The sequence below is a fragment of the Rattus norvegicus genome, chromosome X (assembly GCF_036323735.1).
Source record: "Rattus norvegicus strain BN/NHsdMcwi chromosome X, GRCr8, whole genome shotgun sequence".
NCBI lineage: Eukaryota > Metazoa > Chordata > Mammalia > Rodentia > Muridae > Rattus > Rattus norvegicus.
The window spans coordinates 62133424-62147153 of record NC_086039.1 but is presented as its reverse complement, the minus strand read 5'-3'; the positions used below and the strand labels follow the sequence as shown (position 1 = coordinate 62147153).

Below are 13730 nucleotides of genomic sequence, written 5' to 3'. Positions count from 1 at the left end.
ACTATTCAGACGGCCCTTCGAGACCATGAAAGATATTCAGTTTCATTAGTACTATTCTCAAGGAGAAAATAATTAAAGTTAAATGAACAAACATTGCCTGGTGATACTGTGAATTCCATTTTGATTTTTATGAGGCAACTGGATAGATGATTCAGTTTTCACACTTGTTATTTGGTATCCAAAGACATGTTTCATTAAGCCATGCTAACCAATACCCACACACACACACACACACACACACACACAATTGATAGAACTTTTAACTCCACTTGAGCAAAGAAAATTCTGTGGTGAAAGACTGTGCCTGCTATTCTGGTTTAATTTTTTCATTTGCCTAGAGACATCTGGGTGGATCCATATTCACACTGGATCCAGGCAGGCAAGAGGGTGTGGAGAACAAGATGTCTCTCTTAAAATTGATTTATTACCTACCTTTAGGGATCAATCATAAGGAACTGTATTCAGGTCATATTACATACGAGACTATGCATTTTTAATGAGTAGGTTAATTTGTTGAATCATTCCAATGTTTCCAAAACATGTCTTGTCATTTTCTGTTTAAAAACTGCTTATGTGATTAAATTGACTCATTTTTGAAACTTTAGTGTTAGTAGGAAAAACATCGCCCCACTCCTCGCCATGAACATATTCTCTACAAATTCATCTTGGCAACAACCAAACATATAATGCTTAGAATATTTTTCAGGTATGTCAGTAAAAGTCCTTGCCAATAAACGTTTCCATCATCACTAACAGTTTTTTAGATCTTTAAATTAATATGGTTCTGTTTGTTTGTTTTAAAAAATACAAAAGGAACCTTGCAAAGATAAACGAAGCTGGAGGTTTTGCAGCAGTTCTTTCTAGTCTTTTCCCCTCTGGACATGGTGATAAAACCAAGCAATGAGCTTGCTTTCGAAGTTTGCTATTTTGAGTACAAAACTATGGTAGTGGATTTTTTAAGAGTGATGGCTTAAAATGATGATAGACATAATTAACAATTTCTCTTAGCATTTCATCACTAAAATGTTAGTGTAAGCACCAGAGTAGCCATTTTGCCATGTCATTACATTTGAGACTTTTTCCTCTTTTTCCATGTTGAAATGATTATATATGTGCTTTAACTTGATATGTCCATTTATAACCATGTTAGGGAGTCAGACAGTCATCACAGTTGGAATATTACATCCCCAAGTCACTTGTAGCATCACGTGAAGGGGATAAAGTGTTTTAGGAAAAGATTCGTGATACAATAGAGATGAATGGGATGGAGAGAAGCAAATGCTTTCAGTTTTTCATGTAAAGTGAAAGCAGGGTAGCTCTGAAGTCTTGAATTCTTATTATTTGTATTTTGTTAGAATCGCTAACATCCGCAGCACATGGTTTGGTTGCATGGGCTCTTTGTGCTTTGTTGACAGTCGACAGGCAAAGCAAAATTGTTCCTGAAACAAGGTACTGTATACTTAGTTGTGACCTGTAATAACCTAAGAATGTAGTTTGCTTTTGAGTTGAATGAATAGGCAGAGTATTTTATAGAATAAGCTTGAGTATACTGAGTGGGGTTTTTTTTGTTGTTGTTTTTTTGTTTGTTTGTTTGTTTGTTTTAGCTACCCATACAGGGAGATACATGTCCTTCGCTGAACTTTTTCCACCTAAAGTGTAATTTTCCATATAAAGTCATTTTAAGTATATTTTCCCCAGTACTAGCATGGCAACAATTGTAACTGTTGTTGTATTGTCCTATAGTAGTAAAATACAATTGCTGGCAATTGTTGGCTTTCTGTGCTCACACTGTAGCAGAAGATGGCTTACACAGATGTACTTCAGGTACATCTTCTGATGTTTAAACTCTGATTGCAAATTAAAATAGCAAGACCATGGTATTGAATTTGTTGTGAGGAAAAGTAGACCAGGTTGCTAATTTATCATGTAATATACAATTGGTGAGGTTGGAGTTTGTCCACTTGTGCTATTCTGTGTGTTTAAATGAGGAGCACAGTTTGCATGTAACCTATCATAACAGTTTGGGAGTGCTTCATTATCCTTTCAGCAGACTGATGACAGAGTCTGTCCTTACACACATGGTAAGATCAATAAGTTTCAAATAGCTTGGACAAAGTGACACAGGGCTATTCATTTAAAGAGATCTCTAACTTAAAAATCAATTTTAATAATATTTAAAATTCTTACATTGACTGACACACCACTTTCTACTTTTGATTATTTGATAATTTGGTTTAAAATATTTTTGTATTAAATTTGGTAAGTAGTTTATATATTTATTTTACTTGCTTTGCCCTTTCATCTCCTAGTCTGGCACCTCTCTGAGACTTAATAATCACTCTTTGGCATATCAGCATGCTGCAGTATAGATATTTAACTTTAAAAGCAAATCTGTGTTCCTGTTAAAACTTCCCCTGGAGAGCTTAGGGAAAAATTTCCCAGTTTTGGGTGTGAGGGTGGATCAGAGAGAGATAGATAGATAGATAGATAGATAGATAGATAGATAGATAGATAGATAGATAGATAGATAGATAGATAGATAGAAAGAAAACCTGGAAATCCCAAATCATACCGTGTCATTCTTCAAAAGCAGCTGTGGGCCCATACTGTACTCTGTCTGTCTAGAAGAAGACCCCCTTTTTAATGCATTGGGCATAATTCTGTGGCAGAAAATGTTGCCTACAAGAGAACCCCAGAACTTTATAAATGCCTTTGGATGAAAAGAGAATCTGATATGCTTTGAATCTGAATAGTTTAGGAAGAAGGGTGGTTGGTGAGTGTTATAAAAACTAATAATGATATGATAGATGATGAAATAGCACGCAGACTGACAGACCTTGCCCTGTGACTGTGTCCCTATAACAGCTCTGTCGTGGCAGAACCATCTCTTGAAGATCTCTGAATCCTCAAGTAAAGCAAAGACTCTGTCTTCTTCCCTTGTCATCTATTCTGCCATCTAAAATTTCATATTAAGTACTGCTTTGTTGGGAAAAATAAGAAATTCTCTCTGACGTTGACCACATTCTTGTTAATATTTTCCACTCAATTTGAAAGCAGTTCCACTATTAATATTAATTACTATTTATCCATTATTAGAGTTCTCCCCTTTTTCCCTTCCCTTCCCCTTGTCTGTCTGTTTGTCTGTCTGTCTGTCTGTCTCTATATCTATGTAGTAGCCTGGGACTCACAATGTAAACCAATTTAGTCTCAAACTCAGAGATCCACCTATCTCTCTCCTTAATGCTGAAATTAAAATTATATATCACCACACCTGGGTTTAGTTCTCTACTTCGTAATGCCACTCCCTAGACAATGACCAGGCTCTATTTCATGACTAACTGTAGTGCACTTTTAAAATGCATTGTCGGCTGTAACTTAACAGTGATGCTCCTCAGTGCATTTACTGAACATTTTGTGAGGTTCTCTTTGATCCTCTGAACAACAGTAATACGCATTACTTTTGTTTTATAGATGAGGAAACTTAGGTTCAGAGAGAGATTTGGTAGGTTTGGTGGCTTACACAAAATTATCCACAAAAATGTGGGAGAACAGGGTTTCATGGAGTGGGTTTGTACACTAGTGTCTAGGAAGAAGACTGCTAAACTCAAACCAGATTATTCTTTGACGGCTGAGCAATTAGGAAGGTAAAATAAAATGCTTAAGGGACAGTGTGAACCAGTCTATGGTTATTGTCTAATGAAATAAAGAGAAGCCCCAGTGGGTTGAGAAAGTTTGGAAGAATGAACATTTTATTCAAGCAATGGATGTTTTAGGAATGGATTATGTGACATGCAATGTCGAGGTTAAGCTAACCAAAGTTTCATGAGCATAGTGACAAAAGCAATTCAACGGAGCAAAGACTATTTGCTGACAATTGAGAAAGCAGTGACCAGGATTTGCTTGTAAACATTTGAAAGTCAGACTGTGAGCTTGTTACCTATCTGTGGAGAGGTGATAGGGGATGGACAGCCCTGGCGAACTATACTTAACCTCTTTTTGTAGTGGGTGTGGGAGAGAATGGGCTCAGGGTAGCCAGGGAAGAGGCTACCGAAGCAGAGCAGCTTAAAATCTGCAATTTTTTGTGAGTTTGATGTTAACAGGGCTGTAGATGAAAAGTCAGTGTGACAAAATAGGTGACTGGCTGGTGATAGAAGAACCCATTATATATACTTAACTCATGGGAATTTAAGATCCAGGGCTTATGGCATTTAATAAGTGTGCTCCTCTGTCTTTGAATTTTATGAAATAAGTTTTTGCATGCCCCTGTTGTACCACGTTTCTAGATCTGAGTAAGCTCTGCATCTTCGAATCCCAAAAGTATAGATGTACACAAATGACACAAATGAGAAATAGTTTGTGTTCTAAGTGCAACTAGCAATGATGCCTCAGTACAGGTGAAAAAGGATCTCTTTTTGGCATGTACAAACAGAAGTCATTTTAGCTGAGACCTCAGAAATAGAATTTAGCAATCAAAACTGATCAGTATTTGGAACAGTTTGGTGCACAGTGGTTTTAAAGAATAGTGATGCCGAGATAAAACAACAGGTGATAGAGCTTTGAGTGTTTGTGTTGTTATTGGACAGGCTCACTTGGCCTCCTCTGACCCTTTCATTTATGAACGTGATTAAGCCAGGCAACTGAAAATGTAATGTCCTTATTCCTATTTGCTGTAAGAATTTGAATATACCGTTGCACAATAGTCAGATAACATATTTGCATGCAGACTTCTCATACTGGTTTTACAAGTTTCTTTGAAAAATTCTTTTCTTAGATTGGACTTCCAAGGAACGTATTCAAAACACATTTCTGCTTCTATTGACTTGGCAACAGATTCTTGGACTGTTCATGTTATCCCATGGGGAAAATGAAAAAGTGTAGTTTTGTCATTGTGAATGATCATTTTAAGCAAGGTCCCATAATACCAGTAGCTTCATTTGCTTTGTTTCTGTTGCTCTTTATAAATAAAATTCACTATAATGATTTTGTACTGGATACTTTGTCCCATCTTGGATTTTTCCCAAAGTCTGTGATATTTATTTTTTTTACAAGTGTTCCTTGAAAGTTAAACTTATCATTGTTTCTTTAATATCCCTTTATGGAATGAAGTTAGCTGAAATGTACTAGGTGAAAATGAACTGAAACAAAGCATGTATTGAGAACACTGAGCCTGGTTCCCCCAGAAAAGAGTTCTGTGTAAAATATAGCATGTCCAAAAGCTTAATTATCAAAATAAACCACGAGACATAAAGAGTTACCAGCTTTTACTATTTTCTTTCCCATCAGTTCTCTTCACACAGTTATCAGCATGTTTAATTTTCATGCATAATAGCACTAGTTTTGTTGTCATTTGTAAAGGGAGATTAACAGATAGTAAGTACAAACAAACCCAAACAGGCACTGAATAGAAAGGTGACAAAGAAAGAAAGACCTCTTTAATGTTAATTATAACTGCTAGGAAATTTAGACAAATTATATTATCTGTTTTCTATATGATTTGAAAGGACGTTTAGTTAGTAACTGTCAGAGATTGAGTTAGGTGTTTGCTTTTGTAAAACGGGTGAAGCGGCAACTTAGCATCTTCTGGTTGGCAGCTCACTTGGTGAAGCATGGTGCAGTGTTGCAGGGCTGCAATCAAGTGTTCAAAACGTCTGAAAAGGACTTAAACTTTTAGAACATCATATTTTGTAGATGAAAAAACAAATTCCTGGACCGAGTGTTATGCCTGTAATTTCTGCATTCAGGGGACATAGCCAGGACGACTGTGAGTTAGAGGCCAGCCAGAACCTGCCTTAAAATACATAATACTAATACCAACTTATTATTTAATGACTAAGTTGTATTCTGGTACTTAATGATCTCTTGCCTCAACCCATGATATTGAGCTGGGTGTGATGACACTTTGCTTATATCCCGATTACTTTTGGGGCTAAGGCAGGAGGATTATGAGTTTATGGACAGCTGAGCTATATAGCACAAACCCACAACCCCCATCTGCAAAGTGAATGCCATGGTAGTTGTTACCTACTTGCTTTTTGTTGTTGTTGATGGTAAAATCCAGTGAATTACAGCTTTCTAAGACTAAGTTAAGAGCTTTATGTGTCAAATACATCCCTTCTCTATGCTTAGCTGCTGGTACTCTGTGAGACTATGCTTTCATATTTAGATTATAGTTTCTTGAAATGCTGTGCCTGGTGCCCCTTTGGCAGTTTCCCATTATATTTAATAAAACTCTAGTTACATGTCAGAAATTTTATAAGAATTTGTTTGATAGTCTGTACCTGGTAGGTTCACATTACAATTTAAAACAGTTTAATTTACTGAATGAAGTCATGAGTTAAATCTTCTGAATATATTGACTAGATGACTTTTTTATAGTTTAAAGGAAAGTTGTACAAATGCACTTTGCTTTGTTTGAAAGCCATAGATGAAGCTAGAAGAACTAGTTCTTGGTGGATTCCTTTGAGTTTATTTGTAGCTCCTTCCAGGAAACAGTGATAAATGAGGAATGAGGTCAGAGCAGTGAGTGAGGGCATCCCTCAGGTTTGGAGTAAAAGCACATGGAAATGCTGTGATGTGGGTGGAGGTCACAGTATCCTTACTTAAGCCACACTCCTGGGTATACGGCTTCTATCAGGGGGCTAAGACAAGCTGCTGAAAATGGAGATGAGGAATGGGGTTATACGTGTTACTTACTCCTTTTGTAACTAAGCCATCCCCTGACTCTAGCCTCAATTCTTTGGCATGTGTTGTTCTTTCTGCCCAAGTTGTTTTTCCTTTTTCTTCCCACTGACCAAACTTCTGGTTATTCTTCAAGTCAGAAATTACATCTCTCAGAATGCCCCAAGCCTTATGGCTAGCCAATATCTCCCTTAGAGCCTTATAGGAATGGATACTGTGAGGTGAGAGAACATAAAAACCCTAGTTGCTTACCGATATACCTCAGCATCTCACCTTGCTTGGCTTTACTGTGTCTCTGTAGCAGTGTGTGTATCACCAAAGCCCAGAAGCCTTAGGGCCTCAGTGTGAATGGGGATCTCAACTGCAATAGCTTGTCTTTTCTTTCTATTTAACATACATTTTATAGTAAACAATGCTATTTTAAAATGATAGACCTACTGTATTGTATCACCGTGAGAAAATTCAAAGAACAGGAAAGGCAGAGTTAACTAAAGAAGAAAAGGTGACATCATATTTACAGGCCAGAGAAATAGGCAATGGCTGCTACAAACCTCTGAAAACTAGTGCTTATTCAAGTTGTCTATAAAGAAACTGAGCCTAGCTCTGTAAGTAGCCGTGATCGCTCCGCTATTGTGGAGCTCACTCATTTCTATACACTTGGTGGGATGGTCTTAACCCAAACCCTTTGATTTATAGGTTGTGTATAATAGTTTTTTATTGGGAGATTTTGATGTGGGGGGGGCACATATTTTTTTTTTTTTTTTAGAAAAGGGAGAACCTTATGGAAATCCCTCTGAGTTTTTTCTTTAAGGTTTTACTTTTTTTTTACTTTATGTGTAGGACTATTTTGCCTGTTATGTATGTAAATACAGCATATGTAGTGCACACAGAGACCAGAAGAGGATGTTGGATTTTCTGGAACTGGAGTTTACAGATGGTTGTGAACTGCCATGTGGATGCTGGAATTGAACCATAGTTTCTGGAAGAATGGCCAGTGTGCCTAACCATTGAGCCATCTCTCCAACCCCATGATTTTTCTAACTTTTGCCTTTAGAGCATACATCTACTTAGCATATCCAATGAGGTGGGTAATTAAATTATTTTGTAATCTCTTCGGAAGGTTGGTAATGTTGATAACAGAAGGGTTTATTATTTTCGTTGGTCAATGGTGGTTTTTCTTTCTTGTCTCTCCAGGGCTGGTTGATGTGTGAGGAGCCAACTTGTCGCAATCGCATTCGTCGTCTTCCCCTTCATTTCTCCCGAAATGGGCCTCTGTGTCCAGCCTGCATGAAAGCTGTGCTCAGACCAGAGGTAACGCTCTCCTAATGCTGAAGTATTAGCAGAAGACAGCAGGGGATTGTTTGTCTGTCCTTTAGCTCTGAGAAGCACATGCTAGATATTTGCCCCGTGAAGACATTTCTCTATCACATTCATATATTTTTCTTCACTATCCAGACTTCAAGAAAATACATGCTTTATTTTTAACATATCTTAAAATTATATCAAGGGGAAACATTAATTCTTTTGATTTACTTATCTCTCATAAGGGTTACAATTACAAAAGAGATTCCTTTGTAGAAACTGCTAGTATCATTCTTTAGACTTAATCAAATCTCATTTTGTAAGCAGTAGAAAGTCTTCCAAAACTGTACTTCAATAAATTTCTCTTGAGGCGGGTTCCTGCCCTCTGTGGCATTGCTTATCGGTATCTACAAGATCATTGGTTCCTGAGCAAACCTAGTAGAGTCGCCTGAGAGACAATGTACCATGCTGTTAGTGACTACCAGCTATGGACCATGGAGTCTGGTAATTAAGACGCCTTTCCTCCCGTACCCGCTGGGAGTGCCTCAATCCAGTCAGCAGCTTCCAAACTGTGGTGAACAGAATGTTTGCAAATCTTTTGAACAAAAATGATCTTATAATTAGTTACTATCTAAACTATGACTGAGCTAGACGAATTAGTTCTATAAGTCTTCTCGGACCTTGCAGTGTGATCACATAGCCTGTTTCACAGAATACGCCTTATATTCAAACTTTATTATAGGTATTTGCAGGGATTTTGTTAAAAAGGTAAAAGTTGGTGACCTTTTATTACTTATTTTTAATGCAAAAGCAGCATTCTAGTTGTCTCAGTTTTTGATGTAAAACCTTATCTTTGAAAAAGATGATACAGTCTAATTTTAGGAAAGTGTTTTGGTGCATTGTCTTTTTCTCTGTTCTTTTGCATATTTATGTAATTTTGACTGCAGTCACAATGAAGGTGTGCTTTGTAGTTCTCAAGTGTTTTTCAGTGTGGCTACTTCATGTTTTACATTGAATTTTACCACACTTCTCACAGTTAGGCTACATCTTCAATTGGACTATACTAAAATTTTTATAATGATTATTTCCCACTTAAATAATCTTTTTCTTAATCTCAATTGTTTCATTAGGATAGAGTATTATCAATGTGCCTAAAAGTAAATATTATAGTGATTTATAATGTCACATAGCTTTCTTGATGGCAATCCTAGTTTTTTACTGTATACCAACACCTTATGAGTATCTTGGTTTGGTTGTTATGTTGTGTTTGTTTCTTTTCCTGAGACAGGGTTTCTCTGTGTAGCCCTGACTGTCCTGGAACTCACTCTGTAGACCAGACTGGCCTTAAACTCACAGAGAACCACCTGTCTGCCTCCCGAGTGCTGGGATTAAAGGCATGCACCATCATCACCCAGTTGAATGTACTGGTTTTAGCATAGACTTTCACACATTTGGACATTGCCGATAATTTATTTTTAAATAACTAGATAAATATTAAATGTACCTCGACTTTCTAAAGATTCAATAATTAGCATAATGATATATAGGGTTTTTAAATGTAGAACATGTGAGAATTAGCTATCCTGATGAATTGTTTTTGCATCAGTCTCAAGACTCAAGTCAACTAGTAAATAAATAGAACAAAGACACATGCTGTAGAGCTCCTTATTAACCTAGCTGTAGGGCAACACTTCTCAACCTTCCGAATGCAGTGACCATAAAATTATTTTTGTTGCCACTTCATATAGGTCATTTTACTACTGTTATGAATCATAATATAAATAGATGATATATGATTCCTGGGGTTGTGACCCACAGGTGAGAACTACTGCTCTAAGGAGAATCATACTTCATGAACTGATTTTGCCTTTGAGACTTAAAATATCTAACTCATCAACTTAAGTTGGAAATAGGGTTGTTTCTTAGAAAGTGAGCTAGTTTTATGCATCAATTCGTAGTGAGAGAAGAAAAAAAGGAATATAGTTAGAGGATCTTTAAGCTTATGATAAATATTGGTGGTATTGCTAGTAGTAATTTAATATATTAGGTTATCTTATGTTTTTTTGTTTTTTTTAAATTTTTTTCTTTTACTGGATTTTTTTAATTTACATTTTAAATGTCATCCACTTTCCTGGTTTCCCCTCCAGAAAACCGCTATCCCATCCTCCCTCCCACTGCTTCTATGAGGGTGCTCCCTCACCCACCTACTCCCTCCTGCCTCCCCACCCTGACATCCCCCTGCACTGGGGCATCAAGCCTTGGCAGGACCAAGGGCTTCTCCTATTGATGCCCAAAAAGGCCATCCTCTGCTACATATGCGAATGGAGCCATGGGTCTGTCTGTGTGTGCTCTTGGGTGAGACAACCACTTGTGATTTATCATCCTTTTTAAACGAGCCAACATAAGCATTTCAAAACAACTTACTCTTTTTCCGTTATATTCTACCTTTCTCCATACTGTAACATTTTAAGCAGATGGTTACCATAGGCTAAGGTACTTATCCCCAGGAGAAGCTTTGATAGATTGGCTGATGAGACATGACTTTCTGGAATTATGGTTTCAGAGCATATTGGTTAGTGAAATTGTCCTTAGCCTTTCTGACTAGGAGCCTTGAAAGCAGGACTCATTTTACTGTAGTCCATTCGAATTGCTAGTAATAAATTGGGAAAGCAATACTATGATGTTTCTGGGTTTTTCTGCTAGGAATAAAAACATTAATCTTTCCAATGATACCACCCAAGAAGCAGTTTTATAATAAACGTCATCACTGCAGTTTCTACAGGTTTTCCAAAATACCCGTTTTACAAGATTATGCCCTTTTCACTGGGTGTGGTGGTGCACGCCTTTAATCCCAGCAGAGACTGGTGGATCTTTTAGTTTGAGGCCATTTGGGCCTACAGAGCAAGTACCAGGAAAGCCATCCAGGATGGTATACCAAAATAGTGTCTTGAAAGCTTCACCCTCAAAAAAAGAAAAGATTATGCTCATTGAGTACTTAAGCTCTCAGTTACTGAGTCTTGGCTATATCTTTTATTTAATAATTATACTACGCATGCTTGTAGTCCCAGCAGTTAGGGTTTTGAGACAGGACTGCCATGAATTTGAGGCCAGCCTGGTCTATAATATGAAATGTGATTCCCTTCTCAAAAAAGTTTTATCAAACACCCATCCTATAAAATTTGCTCAGCGTTGGGAACATTTATAGATGTGTTCTATATTTTCTTATTTATAAATAGATGAATATATAAAAATGTGGTATGTCTACACAGTGTTGTTTGATTTAGTCATATAAAAGAGTGAAGTAATGCAATTTATAAGAAAATATGTTGAACCAGAAGTGAAACAGTACAGATTTAGAAAGACAAATATTTCAGATCTTCCCCATTTATAGACTCTAGACTTAAGAATACTACAGAGAGAGGATATGGGGCATCAGTATAAATCTAATTAAGCTACATTACAGGTATGAATGAAAATGTCACAAAATTCCCTGTTTTATATACATACTATTAAAACATTAGAAAGTAGTTCAACATTGATTGTATAAAATTGTTATCTGTGGGCAAAAAAAGAGGTCATTTGTAAATTGAACAAATCACAATCTATTTCTTGTACTACATTAGTGTTTATTTCAGATAGATTCATGTTTGTGGTAAAACACTGGATGTTTAAGGTGCCAGGATCATCTTTATCTAATAAACCACTCTCTTAGTCCTGGGTTTCAGCTAATTTGAATACTTTTTAGAATTGACTTGGAATATGCAACTTGGCTCTCCTTAATACTCATATCGCCTGAGTTATGAGCAAAAAAATGGGGACAGTTTTGTTTCCAGGGCTTTGGACATGCCTTTTCTCTCTTAGGTACATTAAAATATACTTTCTATATTCTTAAATTTTCTTTGGACTCGTGGGAATTTAGTGGTATACAAGTTAGTATACTGTGAATCTTCTCTGCTTTAAATTCTGAAGTGGGAAGTTTTGTATGTATTTATATTACTAAATAATAAGATTTTCCTCATTTGATGACAAGGCTTGGGCTTATCTAAATTAAGTGATACATATTTTAATAAGGATGTCATGTTTTGTTTTCTTAACATGGCTGTGTGCACAGATAGTAGCTGAATCACAGGAGATTCTGTGTTATGTTATTAGTCAAAACAAGCTTAAGTTTAAAAAAAATTAGTCTTTTATTGTAAAATAGAGTATATAGCTATGAGTTTAAGACTAGCTTAGGTTATGTTATAAAATACTTCCCCATAGCAACAAACAACCATACATTGATATTTCTAATTTTTATGTGCAGCTGAGAAAATGTCTGCACATGATTCCTTGGGTCATGGTAGTAATAAATTAAGAAATTAAACACTTCCTATGATAGAAATTCTGTGGTAGAGCTCTTTATGCAGTTGTTTATTCAACTAATTTTCTTGAAAGATACTTCCCACGGAAACAGGAACCTGCCCTTTGGTTCTACTTTGGGACAGTCCTCCAGAATAGAGGATAGAGGATGTTTCTTACATTATCCTCTATTGCAAAATTGCTAAGGTCCTTTCTGTCAACATCAGTTTCATGTACAACTTCTGTTCTTCTAGGGAGAGGGAAAATTATGAACCAAAATTATCATATATTATGACGTCAGAATGGCTATGCCTAAACAAATTGTTGGTTTGATGAGTAAGAGATGGATCAAGGGCTTGGGGATGGAGCTCAGTGGGAGAGATGTCAGATGGGCTGGGAATGTTGCTCAGTGGTAGAGCACTTGCCTGGCAAGCACAAGACTCTGGGTTCTGTCCTCAGCGTGAATGAAAAATGTTGTCAAACTACTTATATAGGCTTCAATGTATGACTCTTAACTAGTATTAACAAATATCACAAACCAGATGGCTTAAAGGTGAAATTTGGATGGACATATATAGATCATTAGTGGAATGCTAACACAGCATATACAAGATCATGGGTTGGCAATTTCTAGTATTACAAAACAACAACAGAAATAGCAGATATGTATTGCCTTATCATGCTAGAGAATAAAGTATAAGTGTCATCATAGCCATAACTTAATGGGGCAGCATCCCTTCTTGCCTCTTGTAGCATTTGATGATTTTTTATTTCTCTTGGCTCTATACACATTTTATTTTAATCTGTGTTTCTTTTGTCACATGGCCATCTTCTTACCATGTGTTTCTTCTCATAAGGACACCAGTCATACTGAATTAGAGGCCACATTATTTCACTCCAGTTTCTTTTTAACTTGATTTTTTTTTTCTGCCAAGATCGTATTTTAACATAAAGCTTGTTTATAGGTAACGGAGCTTAGGACTCCAGCATATGCTTTTGAGGGATGTATTTGTACTTGTACCAGACATTGTATTGACCTAGAGGTAATGGAAACCAAAACTAATAGTCGCTTAATAAAGAACAAACATTTAATTCTCAATCTCAGACAGTACATATTTTTAAAAGTAACAGAAATTCAGTCATAGGCTATTCATGATTTTCCTGTGATTCTTCTTTTTCTTCATTTGTCAACAACAGCAGCACCAACCTGTTTTTATGGTCACAACACAGTTCAACAAGGCTATACAAAGTTGTTCAAGACATCACAGAAATGTGAAGATAAGACTGATGAGTTAAAAGCATGGGCCCTGTGTGAGACTAGAGAGGTTCTTAGTGGTTAAGAGCTTACTGCTCTTCTGCAGGACCCTAGTTTAGTTCTTAGCCCCTATATCAGATAGCTCACTGCTGCCTGT

At 36.6% G+C, this 13730-nt stretch overlaps 1 protein-coding gene across 1 annotated transcript in view; it reads left to right on the top strand.

Moving 5' to 3' along the window:
* Positions 1-13730, top strand: part of Pola1 (DNA polymerase alpha 1, catalytic subunit) — a 313981-nt gene that overhangs the window by 195302 nt on the left and 104949 nt on the right. Inside the window, 1 exon segment of the mRNA NM_053479.1 lies at positions 7873-7989. Coding sequence (NP_445931.1) covers positions 7873-7989 — 117 coding nt within the window.